Here is a 15,372-nt window from a genome sequence, read left to right as displayed (position 1 = left end):
GTAAAACATAATAAATTAAATGGAAAGCCACTATTTTGAACCAATGTGTTTTTCACACATGTGAATTATTGTCTGAGGAGAAGCCTAATAATGAAGACAGAAAATTTGTTACACCATCCAGAGAACATATCAATTAACTATATAATACCCTATGAACTGAGATATTTAATTAGCAATCAGATTTTAATCACCAACAACATACGAGATCATGTATTACAGTATCTTGCAAGAAGTGTTTATTTCCCGCCTGACATCTGATTTCTGGGACACTAGCTACAATCAAAAGCATATTCTTCTGCCTGAAGTATCTTCTCCTACTGGGGGAAAAACAATCAGATGCTGAAGCGACAGCTGTTTAGATTCTCTAATGGCTCCAGAAACCAAAATCTTTGAATATACTCATATAATTATCTTTACAAAAAACCAAAAACATCCAAACTGTTTGTTTGTAATCACTAAGGACTTCAAAATGTAGCACGTAGTTTTGGCAAAATCCACTTCTTTTTTCAAAAGTGACTGAAAAAAGAGTGGCGATTTGGGAGCTTCTTGGCCAGAATGTTTGCTTTTGCAAAAACTTCACCAGCTTTTTCTTCCTAAATAGCATTTACTTGTTTCCTTCCATGGATCTATTAAAGCTTTCAACAAATGATTATTTATGTTGACAAGCAGCATCATTGTGACACTTCCGACTTAATATGTTTCTCACAGTGATTTTGACCTTTTGTGGGCATCCATAGAAATGCGACCCATACTTAACACTGCTACAGGTAGAACCAACAAGGTATTTAACGTAAAGTAGAACTGAAAATAACTCTATTCACAAGTCAGGGGAATACTTTTGGCACAGCTGAAATACAGTAACAGGTTTTGTTTTCTAGTCACACTATAGTGCACAGAGTGTAGACAGTATAACCTGGCAGACTATTGCAGACATACACAAATAAGAATTTTGACCACCAGTTGGGTGAGGAACAATGTAGAGGAAAAAGCCCTGCCTCCCTCTCACAAAGTGGCCAGCCTACAACCATGTTCTGTTTTTCTGTGAAAGCTGAACTGACATAGGGACATAGGATTCGCTGATCCCTTCTGCTGTTTTGATGGTCACAACCTAACTTGGTGATGGACCAGGATTAGTTTCTTTATTCAGTCCAAAATAAGAAAACAAAACAGCATGCAATGTACAACACAAAGCATTCGGTAATGGTTACCGCCCAATTTCTTGCTGATGTTGGCAGTACCATAAGATAATTCAGGCCCAACCTCTACATCCCATGGCTAAATACTCCGTTGCGTTGCACAGTATGTATCTTATACGGAGCATTCAATTGCCCAGAATTCGTGTGTGTGTGTGTGTGTGTGTCTCTATTGTTGACGAAGGTGTTAATCACTGACAGCTTTAATTGTGAGAGTCTTTTTGTTGTGCCTACTGTGACTCAGCATCTACACTATACGGTGAGTAGCAACTTTCCTTCTCATAGCACTGTTACATTCTATCTTGGATTTTCCACTGTATGATTTGTACTTCATGGTTTTTCATTTTTGAGGCAGAATTTGCATGGAAATTGTGAATTTTTCAGCTCCCTAGGAATCACACAGGAATTATTTCATAGCGTCATCATCCCAAAATTGCAATGGACACTGAAGTGGTGTGAAATGGGCCATCTACACCTACATCTATACACCACGAGCCACGTTTTGGTGCATGGCAGAGGGAATTTAGTATAAACGAGGTGCTATCCAAAATTTTTGGGACTGGTGCTGCCATCTGTTGAAGACCTTACCTTTGGACTAATGGTTACCATCACCCTCGAAGTTTTTTTGCCGAAAAGGTCCTGGTGAGCAAGTATGTGTTACAGGGCACGTTGTCATGATGCAGCAGCCAGTTCCCTTGACGCCAAGTTCGGGCCATCGTCACCACAAGTTTTCATGGAGGCGTCGCAAAATGTCACAGTAGTACGCGGGATTCACTGTTTGGTTGGGTGGGACGAATTCTTTGTGCACAATTCCCTTGGTATTAAAGAAAATGATGTTAAGGCTCTTCACCTGTCTTATTTTTCTGGGTCTTGGAGAGCTCGGGCTCTTCCACTGGGACGATTATTGCTTTGTCTTTGGGTCATAACCGTAAATCCAGCTCTCATCGCTGGTGATAACCCGTGACAAGAAGGTTGGATCAGATGAGGTGTGACGAAGGTCCGTGCACACTTCAACACACTGTGCCTTCTGTTTGGCAGTCAAGATCCTTGGCACAAATTTAGCAGCGACACGATGTATTCATCAGTCAACATTTGTTGACATGTTCCAAAGCCAATACCCACTTCATCCACAAGGTCTCGAATGGTTTGAGATCAGTCCGCACGAACCAATTATTGAAGTTTGGCAACAATGTCTGGTCTTGTGGGGCTAAAGGGTCTTCCAGCGTGAGCACCATCTTCAACGTCTGTACGCGCACGGCTCATGCTCTGTCCCCCAAACAGTTGTTGAATCATTGCAAGGGTCTCCGAAGCACTTTTCCGAGATTTGCACAGAATTTGATACACACGCGCTGTTCTGTTCGCGGATCCATCGTAAAATCGCCATGGACATGAAACACGTCCTCCTAAGTGAATGCCACACTGCACACTGACTCATCAGATATGCAGCTCTCGCCACCTAGCGGTGCAGAGATCTACCAATCCTACTTTCCAGATGGCAGTACCAATACCGAAAATTTTGGATTCCACCTCGCAGCTGTCACTTCGCATCTTTCCTGTTCCAGACACCATTGCTGTTAAGCCTCCATATGAGCTTAAATCTTTAACCTTACCTTCACTGTCTTCTCACAAAATGTGCAAACGAGGAAGAATGTACTCGTTGACCCTTCTTGACACATTCACCCTCAGAATTTTAACTGAGATCTGCCTCACAATGCCTGACACTTCTCTTGCAGCACCAGCCATTGGAGTTGAACAAACATCTCCGTGACAGTATCACACTTACTGCACGAATGTGTGATCAAATACGCTGCTCTTCTTTAGATCTTCTCTATTTCATCTATAAATCTTTTCTGGTAAGCGACCCAAACTATTAAGCAATACTCAAGTATACAATGAGTGGAGGTTTTGTAAAATACCTCCACAGAGGGTGGACTACACTCCCTGAGGGTTCTTCCAATGTCTCTCAGTCTGGCATTTGCCTTACCTGTCATTAGCTTTATATCAGCATTCTACTTTAAATTGCTCTGTACACATTCACCAGACATTTAATGGGTGTGACCGCTTCCAGTGACCCTTCAGCAAATGTGTAACCAAACATATTGATGAAAGTATTCACAATGCATTAGAATTGTTTAAAAAATGCTAAACATCAAATAAAATAGTTGTTTTGTTTCTAGAAACTGAAAGTATTACTGATATGTATAATTTCTTTATTTAACAATTAGACATTTCAGTTCTCTGCATTAAATTTTAATTTCTTATCATGCAATTTGCAATATAAAGAATAACGATCATTAAAAAGTTATGATTGAAGGTTATTAATATTTTCATTTCATAATAAAAACAGAAAGGAAATAAAAACTAATAAAGAAACATCGGTACTAGCAACAAATGAACCAGTGACTTTCTCAAATACACGACTTACACGGTACGCATCCAGCTCCTGGATCCTCTGTCACATTGCTCAAACTGTTTAATACTTAACAATACTCAAAAATCTTCAAAGTGTGGTTTTTCAAATATTTTTGAGAAATGCATTCCACAGCCTTGGGAAACTAATCTCATAGCACTGACCTTCAAATCTTCCTCTTCCTCTTCTTCTAACTGAAGAGAGTTAGTCCACAAAGTCAGCTTGTGAGACTAGAAATAGGGAATCACCTGCTCCTTCGAAGAAGAAGAAGAAGAAGAAGAAGAAGATGATGGTGGTGGAGAAGGAAAGAAAGAAAGACGGATAGAAATTGCTCCTTAGAATCCAAAGGAAACAAAGATGAGGTGACTTACCGAACGAAAGCGCTGGCAGGTCGATAGACACACAAACAAACACAAACATACACACAAAATTCAAGCTTTCGCAACAAACTGTTGCCTCATCAGGAAAGAGGGAAGGAGAGGGAAAGACGAAAGGATGTGGGTTTTAAGGGAGAGGGTAAGGAGTCATTCCAATCCCGGGAGCGGAAAGACTTACCTTAGGGGGAAAAAAGGACGGGTATACACTCGCGCGCACACACACACACACACACACACACACACACACACACACATATCCATCCTCACATATACAGACCTTTTATATATATATATATATATATATATATATATATATATATATATATATATATATATATATATATATATATATAATGGAAGGAAACATTCCACGTGGGAAAAATTATATATAAAAAACAAAGATGAGGTGACTTACCGAACAAAAGCGCTGGCAGGTCGATAGACACACAAACAAACACAAACACACACACAAAATTCAAGCTTTCGCAACAAACTGTTGCCTCATCAGGAAAGAGGGAAGGAGAGGGGAAGACGAAAGGAAGTGGGTTTTAAGGGAGAGGGTAAGGAGTCATTCCAATCCCGGGAGCGGAAAGACTTACCTTAGGGGGAAAAAAGGACAGGTATACACTCGCACACACGCACATATCCATCCACACATCATGTGTGGATGGATATGTGCGTGTGTGCGAGTGTATACCTGTCCTTTTTTCCCCCTAAGGTAAGTCTTTCCGCTCCCGGGATTGGAATGACTCCTTACCCTCTCCCTTAAAACCCACTTCCTTTCGTCTTCCCCTCTCCTTCCCTCTTTCCTGATGAGGCAACAGTTTGTTGCGAAAGCTTGAATTTTGTGTGTGTGTTTGTGTTTGTTTGTGTGTCTATCGACCTGCCAGCGCTTTTGTTCGGTAAGTCACGTTATATATATATATATATATAGGGAGAGGATGACTCTTTATTCTAACACTACTGGCTGCAAAGGTAAGCTACAAAATAATAACTCCAATGCATTTTCGGAAGTTTTATCACAGTAATAAAAAGGTTCTTAAAAATTAGAATGTCACAGTCACATAGTTAAAGTTTAGGAAATGAACACAATGTCAGTTAGCATAAGACATTCTCTGTCTACAGGAAAGTTGTTGGCATACCACACTTACACCAATTGATGTAGCAACTGAATGGGTGAAAGACTGACTGTATCCATAATGCAAGATTTTTTGCAGAAAAACAGGAAAAATACAAAGAGTCTCGCCTCCTTCTGCAACAACTGAAGGGCACACACTCACATTAAGTCCATGGAATCAATCAGTTCGTCTACAACACTTAGTTGCTCAGGTGTCAGTGCATTTATCTCTCGATCCAACGGTTCAAGAATCAAGTCGTCACGAACGTCCTCTGCAAATGGTAGCTCTGTGTATATGAGATACTGTTAAAATTGAGAAGAAAAAAAAAATGTTAACAGAAGAAAACAGAAATCTCATGTATCATATAAAATGTTGACATGGCAATTATACCATCACAAATTCATAAACAATATATACTTATGATCTGCATCAAAAGGAAAATTCACCAGAGAAAACTATAAAATTATGGAACAGGTTTTCTGGTAGGTAGCTATAAAATTATGTGACAGAATTGGTGCCCTTTTTTTAACCTGTCCCAAAATATCCCTCTCCCCCCCGGTGAAGAAAAAACCAATAGTTCTGGAGGCTTGGGTAGCTTCTTTCATCTTAATGTACGTCTAGGGGCAGTACGAACTCACTTAAGGTGAACACTTAGTTAACACGAACAAGATTTCACTCCCGGCACTGATATATGGCAGGACTCACATTATGCAAAAAATAACATTTTATAGAAGACACATTTATTTAATTAACAAGCAAGTTTAGAGGGAAGAAAATTTTACAACTAACAAATTTTGTACAGTTCTGGAAAAGTTAATGATAGTGTTTGCATATACATAAAATTTTTCATAGTTCATCAACTCCTGGAAGAAGAAAAACAGTTTTCTTTTTCAAAACTTGCTTTACACTCAAACTAGATCAGTGACACCTGAATAATAAATGCCTATTTTTTTACATTTAAGTTTTAAAATAATATTTCTTTTTTCTCTTCTACATATTTTCAGGGGACTTCACCCTCATAAATTCTCTGTGAGCTGTCCTGATCTTCATATTTCTCACCACTTGCAGAGAGTATGTCATTGTAGAAAGTCACTGCATCCTTAGTATTGGAAACACATTAGTTTCAATGCACCCTTCTTTTCTGCACTCATATTGTTTATCTTGGGAATAACTGCTGCATGTTTCATGCTCTGAATGAACGAATGTCCTTCTAAACATCATAACATACTTGCGATCTACAGAAATAAGTTGTTTTAGCACCATGCACAATCTCACCACTGGTTTGTCTGTAAGTTATTGCTCATGTATCCATCGGTTAGAAAGGCAAGGTAGATTCCAATATTTCATTAGAAATCCATCTGAATCTGTGGGAAAACCAGTCTCCTCCCCACACCAGTACTTTCCCAAACTTCGTCAGAATATTCCTGTATTCACGAGGTGATATGATCTCTTCTTTATTCTGATATTTCTTCTCAACTCTATCTAATACATGATCCAGTGGTATGAAACTGTGTCCACAAATAAGAAAACAGTGGGTAAGTTCAGAGAACACTCTTATGCATTTCATAAAATGTGGCAGGACATAGAGCATTATAGAATTCTTGTTCTGGCTGTTGCTCGTCGAGCCTGAAAAAAAGCTAAAGTTTCAATCCTCTTGTTTTGATTCATGTATCACCACAGTCAGATTACTGAAGCATACCTGTTGTGTGTAAAAATACTTCTCCAGTAGAGAGGTTTGTCAGAGGTTCACTTCGTTGCATTTCATTGCATATTGAAGACAATTTTTACAGTGTCCTCAGAGTATTTGTTAATTTTACGCACTTCCTGGCACTCTTCATTTTTTGCTATCTCTATTTTTTCTGTCGGAGCTCCTTGCACGTTGAATAGGTGTCATTGTGAGAGTAGCCAAAGCCAAGATTAAAATTCTTATAAAACACTGTCTTAAATTATGACACACAACAACTTTTATTACCCAGCTGTCTTTGTCTTTGCAAAAATTTTCCCACATTATATTTACATTTAACATTTGGGCAAATATGACGTACTTATTTTCCATCAGCTGTAATGAGACGCTCTACACTTACACTTCAAAATGTGCTGTTTCACTTCTTCGATCATAACTACGTCGGCTTAAGTTGCTCTTGAGCCACATCTTTGTTCATGTCGTGCAGCGCTGAGCAATTCGGCCTATGCGATCCCACGATATAAGTGTTATTTTTTGAAATGTAGCAGCGCAAATTGGTATTTGGGAGCCATCTCTAAGTTTTATCTTATACCTGACAGACAGCCTGATACAACACATCTAGCTGGTGCTCAGATTTCCATGTATGACAAAAGCAATGCATCTTGCTTTCTGTATCTCCTGAAGAATATAGCGCTTTTCAAGGACTATAATACACTATGGGCTATAAGTTGCATCTTAATTTTTAACCAATTTTTTTTAAATAATATTTTTATTATTAGAATGCAAAGCCAGACTAAAAAATATTCTTAGTTAATAAAACTGAACTGACCTTTAAAACCCCTGAAAACTACCATCTGAACTTTCTTCTTCTTCCTCTTCATCGTTGTCCTCTTCATCTATAAGACAGTCTTCACTGCCATATTGAGTGTTATTTGTCCACACTTCTTGAAAGATTTAACAAAGTTGTCCTTTCTCACCCTAGACCACATCTGTTTTATCCACTGACACACTAGTTTGTGGGTTGTTTTAAAGCTCCTTTTGGCATGAATTCATCCATCATTCATTTGTTATATTCCTCTCTCACATACACTTTAACGGTTTATTTATTGTGACATCAAGTGGCTGCAATTGTGAAGTATGATAAGTCCTCCCAGAAATATAGAAAGCTCTACATATCCCTGTCTCAGTTTCTCTTTTGCAGAATTTTTTAAATGACTATTAAACTGATCTAGCACAAGAAGAGAACACTTATTCAATCAAGTACCTTTCCTTCTCTGCCATACACTACTAACCCACAAATTCATATCAGCCTTGTTCATCCCACCCTCGTCATGTATGTGAACAACAACACCTGGCGGTATTACAGAAAGTTTTGGCATTCTTTCTGCCCGAAAGTGATCACTGAATTAAGTTTAGTACCATCAGCACAACTTGAAAGGACAATAGTGTAGTTATTTTTTTTATGTCCACTTGTTTTCATAGTTACAATTTTAGCACCTTTCATGGCACAGATCTGTTACTCGGTACATCAAATATCAGAGGAGTTTCGTCCATATTTGCTACTTGGCTTAGTTGCATACTGGTTTTCTTTCAATATTGAATAATAAAGCAATCGAAAGATAATATTCTCTCTTCATATTCTTGTGGTATGTTCTGAGATACTTTGGATTTGGTTCACATGCTTCATAAACCTGTAGCACCTATCAACTCCATCCTACAAGACTGTTAAAGTCCTACCGTAGCACTAGCATGTATCTGAGTCATTCTTGTATTAATTCCAATGCCACTTTGACAATGCCCTTGAATCAATTTCAATACATCACCATAATATTTTGGCCATTTTGCATTCAGTCCTCTATTTGCACATTTAGTCTTTCTCATTTTTTTTTCAGTTCTTCTTTACTAGCCCGCTAATCGTGAATGGTTTTTTTCTGTGAGTGGCTGGCTGAAATGCTGCTCAGCAGGTCTGTTCCCATGTTGTTCTGTATATGCTATTACTTTAAATTTATAACACACACCACATGAATACCTTTTATTTTTTTCCATTATGAAACTAGCTACTAACAAAAATATTGTACTGTTACTGATAACACAAATCACTTTCACTGACACTGTAGACTGCAACGCTGCATCATAGGCTAGACAGTGTTCTGGGTTTGTAATGATGGGGCAGGAGGAAGGCAGTGTTAGCAAGCTTGTGAATCGCCGCAACTCATGTTTGTCACATTAGTGCACTGCTGCTGGCAGTTGAATCCATTGTTGCCAGACAGAGAAAGGTCTCCTGCGGCATCAAATGTATGGCCATTTTTAAGACTGGCAGGAATTTTAAATCAAACGCTGCACATTTTTATATTAATTTCAAATATAAGATGCCCCTAAATTTTGGAGGCAATTTTTGAAGAAAAAGGTGTAGCTTACAATCCGTAAAATACGGTACCTCTAACATCTTTGGCAAACCAAGTAGCATCAAGCAAGTTTTGAAAAAAAACTCCTACATATGCATGAGGTGAGTTTTGCAGAAACAGGCTGTATTCTATGTTCTATAAGTGCACAATAAAGCAAGTTTTGCTAAAGCTGGCTGCATCAGCTTGAAGAGGAAGATGAACAGTAGGTGTTAAAGAAAAAAAGCTATTTTATCATAAAAAGAGAGAGAGAGAGAGAGAGAGAGAGAGAGAGAGAGAGAGAGAGAGAGAGAGAGAGAGAGAGAGAGAGAGAGAGAGAATAAAGCGAGTTTTGTGAAAACGCTCCTCAATTCTGAACTGTTTTTAGTCCATTACGTCATTAGATTTTTTTTTCATTTAACCCGAACTTTCAACTCCACCCCACTCTCACTGTTAAGAGCTGCGTGAGTAACAATTGCAACTCTGACAGCATGAATGATAAGCTATGATCTACAAATTCAATTCTGTGTTGAAATAGGCATTTTTTTTTGGGGGGGGGGGGGGGGAGAATTGAGCAAGTGTGAGTAACGTTAAGTTGCCAGCAGTAAAAGAGGGGACATGACTGATAGGAAGCAAGCATAGGTCTGCAAATAAAACTAAAAATCCTGAAGGAAGCAAACTGATGTGTACTGAAGAAAAGGACAACTGCCAGAAAGTATGAACTTGCCAAATCTGCATTATCCACGATACTTATGGATCGTAAAAAAATTCTTAATTCTGCTGTGTCAGTTTCCAAGTAACAGAGGACTTCACAGTGGTAAGTAGAAGATGTTGAAACTTTACATCTAGCACCAATGTACCTTTAAGTGGACATATAACTCAGCCAAAGGGAAACAAGATTGAACAAAATTTACACATGGAAGATTTCAGTTTTCAGCTCCTTGGCCACTTCAAAAGAGGGACACCAGAAGAGAGAGTACTGAGCCATACACTGAAAGGGCACCATATGCTGAGGCCTGCCTCCAGTTTGGCACAACATAGGCATACGTAAAATGGACTACGTTACGCTTACACCATACGTCACTCAACTAGTCCTATCCATCTTCCATAGTAATGATTCCAATGTCACAGGGGGTTTCTGCCTGATGATACAAAAATAGTTCTCAAGTGAACATTCATCTGTCAACAGTGGTTATAAATGGACTAGAGACCAACTCAGGGTTTGATACAGCATCTGATCAATACCTGCTGCAGGTCACATTAGGTTTATGAACAGTGTCCTGAAACAACATCAGGACTTACTTACTGCCGTAACCAGCACAGCCCAACTGAACCACCACTAGTTAAGTTACCCATTGTTCACTGAATTCAGAAACAGATCAGTGGTCATGCTTAGAAGTGCGAATTAACTTTTAACAACACTGCCATGCCTCACCTTCATGCTAAAATTCAACAGTGCAATGTATCATTTAACAAATTATTGTTGAGTGTTATTAATGCGTATCAAAAATTTCTGTCCAAACATAGTTCACCCTGTGATGACTGTTTAGCTGCTGTGCACTAGCAAGTACTTTTGGTGGTACGAGGTTCTCTTCCTGCCACAATTATGTTGGACGCCAAATGTATTTGCTGTAAAAAAAAGTTTGTTTTCCAAAGACAATGTAGTTGACATTGACTGTAGAAATTATTTAGAGGTATTTTCATTATTCCAATTTAGGCACTTCAGCCATTATCAAGTGGTACACTGCAAAGGACTGTGCTTTAGCACATGTCAGACTTCAAAAATGCCATCATTGTGTCTGAGCCCATTAACAATGTCACCATTTTTAACATAAATCCCTACAAACTACTGTTCTTGTACACCGTTTACATGAGAACAGTAATTATTTGGGATTTATGTTGGAGACTATAACATTGTTAACAGGCACCGACATGATGACGACGTGTACATGTTAGATGATTTTTAAAATCTGACACTAGCTAAAGCAGTTTTTTGTACTATACCCATTGATAATTACCTTAAGGTCTAAATTGCAATAGTAAAAATGGATAATTTCTATAATCAATGGCAACTATGATGTCGTTTAAAGAAGTTTTACATGACTGTGTGTGTGTGTGTGTGTGTGTGTGTGTGTTTGACCAACGAATCGTAAAATTAGTTGTGAAATATATATATATATATATATAGATTAAGTATAAAATATCAAGAAATGTTAACCAGTACACATGAAAATTATGCAAAGAAGAAAAACAACACTACAAGCCAATGTGGAAAAAATTTAAAAATTAATTTTACAAAATATTTTACCTATCAGCTTACCTCGAATCTGTTTTCAATCTTTGGGAAGAGTACACCCACATAGGGGTCAGAGTTACTCTGATACACTCTTCGAACAACAGCTACCATATCTAAATTCTGCATGGCTTGGATAACAGCAGAGAACGCAGAGCCAGCCTCCTAAGGATGGGGGATACAAAATTGAAAACAAATTGAAAAAAGATGCACATATGTGAGGATCTAGTGATAGAGAAGCATTGGACTTACTGTTCTGCCATTCTGGAGAGTGAAGTACAGGACACCATTGCCCATGAACAGGTACTGAGGCACATTTTTTGCTGCTGTGAAACACAACACAGTCAGTGACTTTGCTGGAGAACTGTACGACATTGCCTTTTCGTCCACCTCTGCAATAAAATGAGTAATGTAACCAAGTGGCAAATACGAGGAGTACAAATAAGTGCCAAGATATGGACACTCAAGACGTATTGTGTGTACAAAATTTGCAATAAAATGGGGCGCTGTAAGTTGTATATTCTATTAACTTCGGCAGCAAATATATCTTAAGAAAATTGTTTCCCCCTTATTAGTGTAGGTACTTATATGGTTAGTGCAATAACTCCATTTTTTCCCGACTCAATGGTCTGTTTCTTTGAAGTCAGCGTTTGAAATTTTACTGTAAGATGTAGTCTTATTTCTTGCGGATTCAGTTGCTGTGTTGTAATACTATGTTTTACACATATTGTAACTGTGATATTAAGTTCTCTTTAGTTTCCTGCTTCAACAATAGTAGTATATACTGTCAACAGTTTTCAACTCTGTTACACTCGCCTGTTAGAGAGCAAGACCTTGACAACAGTTTGAAACGAAAAGTTATCATCAAGAAATCTAAATTTTCTATCAAGCTTTTCTCTCACTATCAAATGAAACTAAATGGTTTCACAGATCTTTTCAAGTCCAAGATGCACATATGCAGACTGAAGCGATGAATGAAAATTTGTACTTACCCTGGGATTCGAACCAGGGTCTCAGACTCACTAGCCACATGTGCTAACCACTATGCCATCCTTGCACAGTGGCTTTGCAGAACTGCATGGACTACCCTAATATTAAACTTCCTGGCAGATTAAAACTGTATGCCCGACCGAGACTCGAACTCGGGACCTTTGCCTTTCGCGGGAAAGTGCTCTACCAACTGAGCTACCAAAGCACGACTCATGCCCGGTCCTCACAGCCTTACTTCTGCCAGTATCTCCTCTCCTACCTTCCAAACTTTACAGAAGCTCTCCTGCGAACCTTGCAGAACTAGCACTCCTGAAAGAAAGGATACTGCGGAGACATGGCTTAGCCACAGCCTGGGGGATGTTTCCAGAATGAGATCTCATTCTACCCTAATATTCCTCCCTCATCAATCCCAGTTCCCATTCACGTCTCAGCCTACTTGGTATTCTCCCTAAACTCGTAAACTCGAACGGAACTGCAGAGCCTCTCCAACTCTACTGAAATACCACCTCAGTATCGTACGAAATGGGAGGTTCTCTGGAACCATAGAGTGTCATTTGATTAATATACCTGTGGTGTCACCGCCAGACACCACACTTGCTAGGTGGTAGCTTAAATCGGCCGCGGTCCACTAGTACATGTCGGACCCGCGTGTCGCCACTGTGTGATCGCAGACCGAGCGCCACCACAAGGCAGGTCTCGAGATACGATATAGCGCTCGCCCAGTTGTACGACGACTTTGCTAGCGACTACACTGACGAAGCCTTTCTCTCATTTGCCGAGAGACAGTTAGAATAGCCTTCAGCTAAGTCCATGGCTACGACCTAGCAAGGCGCCATTAGCCTTACATAGTTTGAAAGTTATCGTATGAAATGTCTCATCAAGAATGCTGTAAACAACAAAGGATAAATAAAAGTTAAGTATTCGAGGAGCTGCATACTTTTCTTATGAGAATTCACTACTTATCCTGTTCCAGAATTCACGCCCGTCTGCGTTAGATTTCGGCCTCCTCTATCTACAAGGTGTTGGCACATTTACCAACACATCAATACCTATGCTTCGGTTTCATGCAAGGTTACCTGTTATTTTCAATGCTGCGTTGGAGAGCCTCTGCAATGCTGTTTGAGTTTAGGGTACTTACCAAGTGGGCTGATGTGCGAATGGGAATATGGATTGAGGAGAGAGGCGTACTAGGATAGTCCGTACAGTTGTGCAAACTCACTGTGTCAGGGTGGCATAGTGGTTAGCGCATCTACTTAGTGATCAGGAGACCGGGTCTGAATCCCAGCCACAGTACAAATGTTTTCATCGCATCAATCTGCATGTACACATCATTTCTCTCATTATTTACACAAATCTATTCTTTATTGGTTGTAGTTTCAGATCTGAAAGGAAATTTGCTGAATTGAAGCATAAAAGGTTAAAACAAACTTCATGAGGTTAATTTAAAGTTTAATGTTTAGATGAACATGGTATCAGGAATTATGGATCAACCGCCACCCCGCAGTCAATGCTGTTCTTGCACAGGTGTCGTTTATTTGCTGTTTGTGTCTTGAAATTGCTCTGACTGTAGTCAAGTGAGATTGGAAGCTGCTTTCAATTGGTGTACTTATCCTGTTCCAGAATTCACGCCCGTCTGCGTTAGATTTCGGCCTCCTCTATCTACAAGGTGTTGGCACATTTACCAACACATCAATACCTATGCTTCGGTTTCATGCAAGGTTACCTGTTATTTTCAATGCTGCGTTGGAGAGCCTCTGCAATGCTGTTTGAGTTTAGGGTACTTACCAAGTGGGCTGATGTGCGAATAGGAATATGGATTGAGGAGAGAGGCGTACTAGGATAGTCCGTACAGTTGTGCAAACTCACTGTGTCAGGGTGGCTGGAAGAAACTTCAACTGCTGCGTGCCACAGCTACGAAAGGTAGCTCAACTACTATCCTCTCCAATGGATTCTGTCTGCTCTGCAGAAAGTGCTGAGTATTCCACCGCTCATCCACTCAACTGTGTGTGGTGTGTTGGTGGCAGGTCTAAGGGCCCTTTACAAGGAAGTAAGGGACCAGAGACAACTCAATGCTTTGCGAAAAAACCTGCATAAATGTCCAGTCAGATCTTGATCAGATTTCAAAGTGATGCACAGATTTGTAGCTTGCTTAAATGTTCAAAAATGTGAAGTTGTGGACTTCACAAAATACAGAAAACATAACATCCTACAATTACATCACCAGTGTGAAATGAGTTGGAATCCTAATTTCCATTAATTTTGCAACCACAACTGCTGAGGTGTTAGCTGGTGCATTTTCATAATGGAAAAGGACTTTTTTCTTGCAGCTTGGTTTTCAAACATCCAGTAACGATGAATAATATGCACCTGTAATAGTTTTACCCTTTTCCAGATATTTGATGAGGATTATCCCTTGTGAATTCCAAAAGACAGTCGCCATAACCTTTCCGGACGAAGGAATGATCTTTACCTTCTTTGGTGCAGATTCTCCCTTGGTAACCCACTGTTTAGATTGTTGTTGGTCTCAGGAGTATAGTAATGTATCCATGTTTCATCCACAGTGATGAAACAATGCTTAAAGTCCTGCAGATTCTTCCTGAACAGCTGCAAACCATCTTTGCAACACTTCACACGACTCTGTTTTTGGTCAAGTGTGAGCAATCGCGGAACCCATCTTGTGGATAGCTTTCTCATGTCCAAATGTTTATGCAAAATATTATGTACCCATTCATTTGAGATGCCCACAGTACTAGCAATCTCACGCACCTTAACTCTTTTGTCATCCATCACCATATCGTGGATTTTATCAATGATTTCTGGAGCCATAACTTCCACAGGGCGTCCAGAATGTTCGACATCACTTGTGCCCATATGGCCACTCGGAAAATTTTGAAACCACTTATAAACTGTTCTAATCGAAGGTACA

The 15,372-nt window shown here is 39.4% G+C and overlaps 1 protein-coding gene across 1 annotated transcript in view; it reads right to left on the bottom strand.

Moving 5' to 3' along the window:
• LOC124550725 (X-ray repair cross-complementing protein 5-like) overlaps window positions 1–15,372 on the bottom strand; it is a 141,305-nt gene that overhangs the window by 52,783 nt on the left and 73,150 nt on the right. The window contains exons 7-9 of the mRNA XM_047125446.1: window positions 11,709–11,848; window positions 11,484–11,621; window positions 5,261–5,400 (exon numbers count right to left, since the gene is read on the bottom strand). Of these exons, the coding sequence (XP_046981402.1) occupies window positions 5,261–5,400; window positions 11,484–11,621; window positions 11,709–11,848 (418 nt within the window). The remainder of the gene's footprint in view (window positions 1–5,260; window positions 5,401–11,483; window positions 11,622–11,708; window positions 11,849–15,372) is intronic.

This window comes from Schistocerca americana, chromosome 9 (genome assembly GCF_021461395.2).
Source record: "Schistocerca americana isolate TAMUIC-IGC-003095 chromosome 9, iqSchAmer2.1, whole genome shotgun sequence".
In the NCBI taxonomy this organism is placed as follows: domain Eukaryota; kingdom Metazoa; phylum Arthropoda; class Insecta; order Orthoptera; family Acrididae; genus Schistocerca; species Schistocerca americana.
This window is presented reverse-complemented; position numbering and strand designations above follow the sequence as displayed.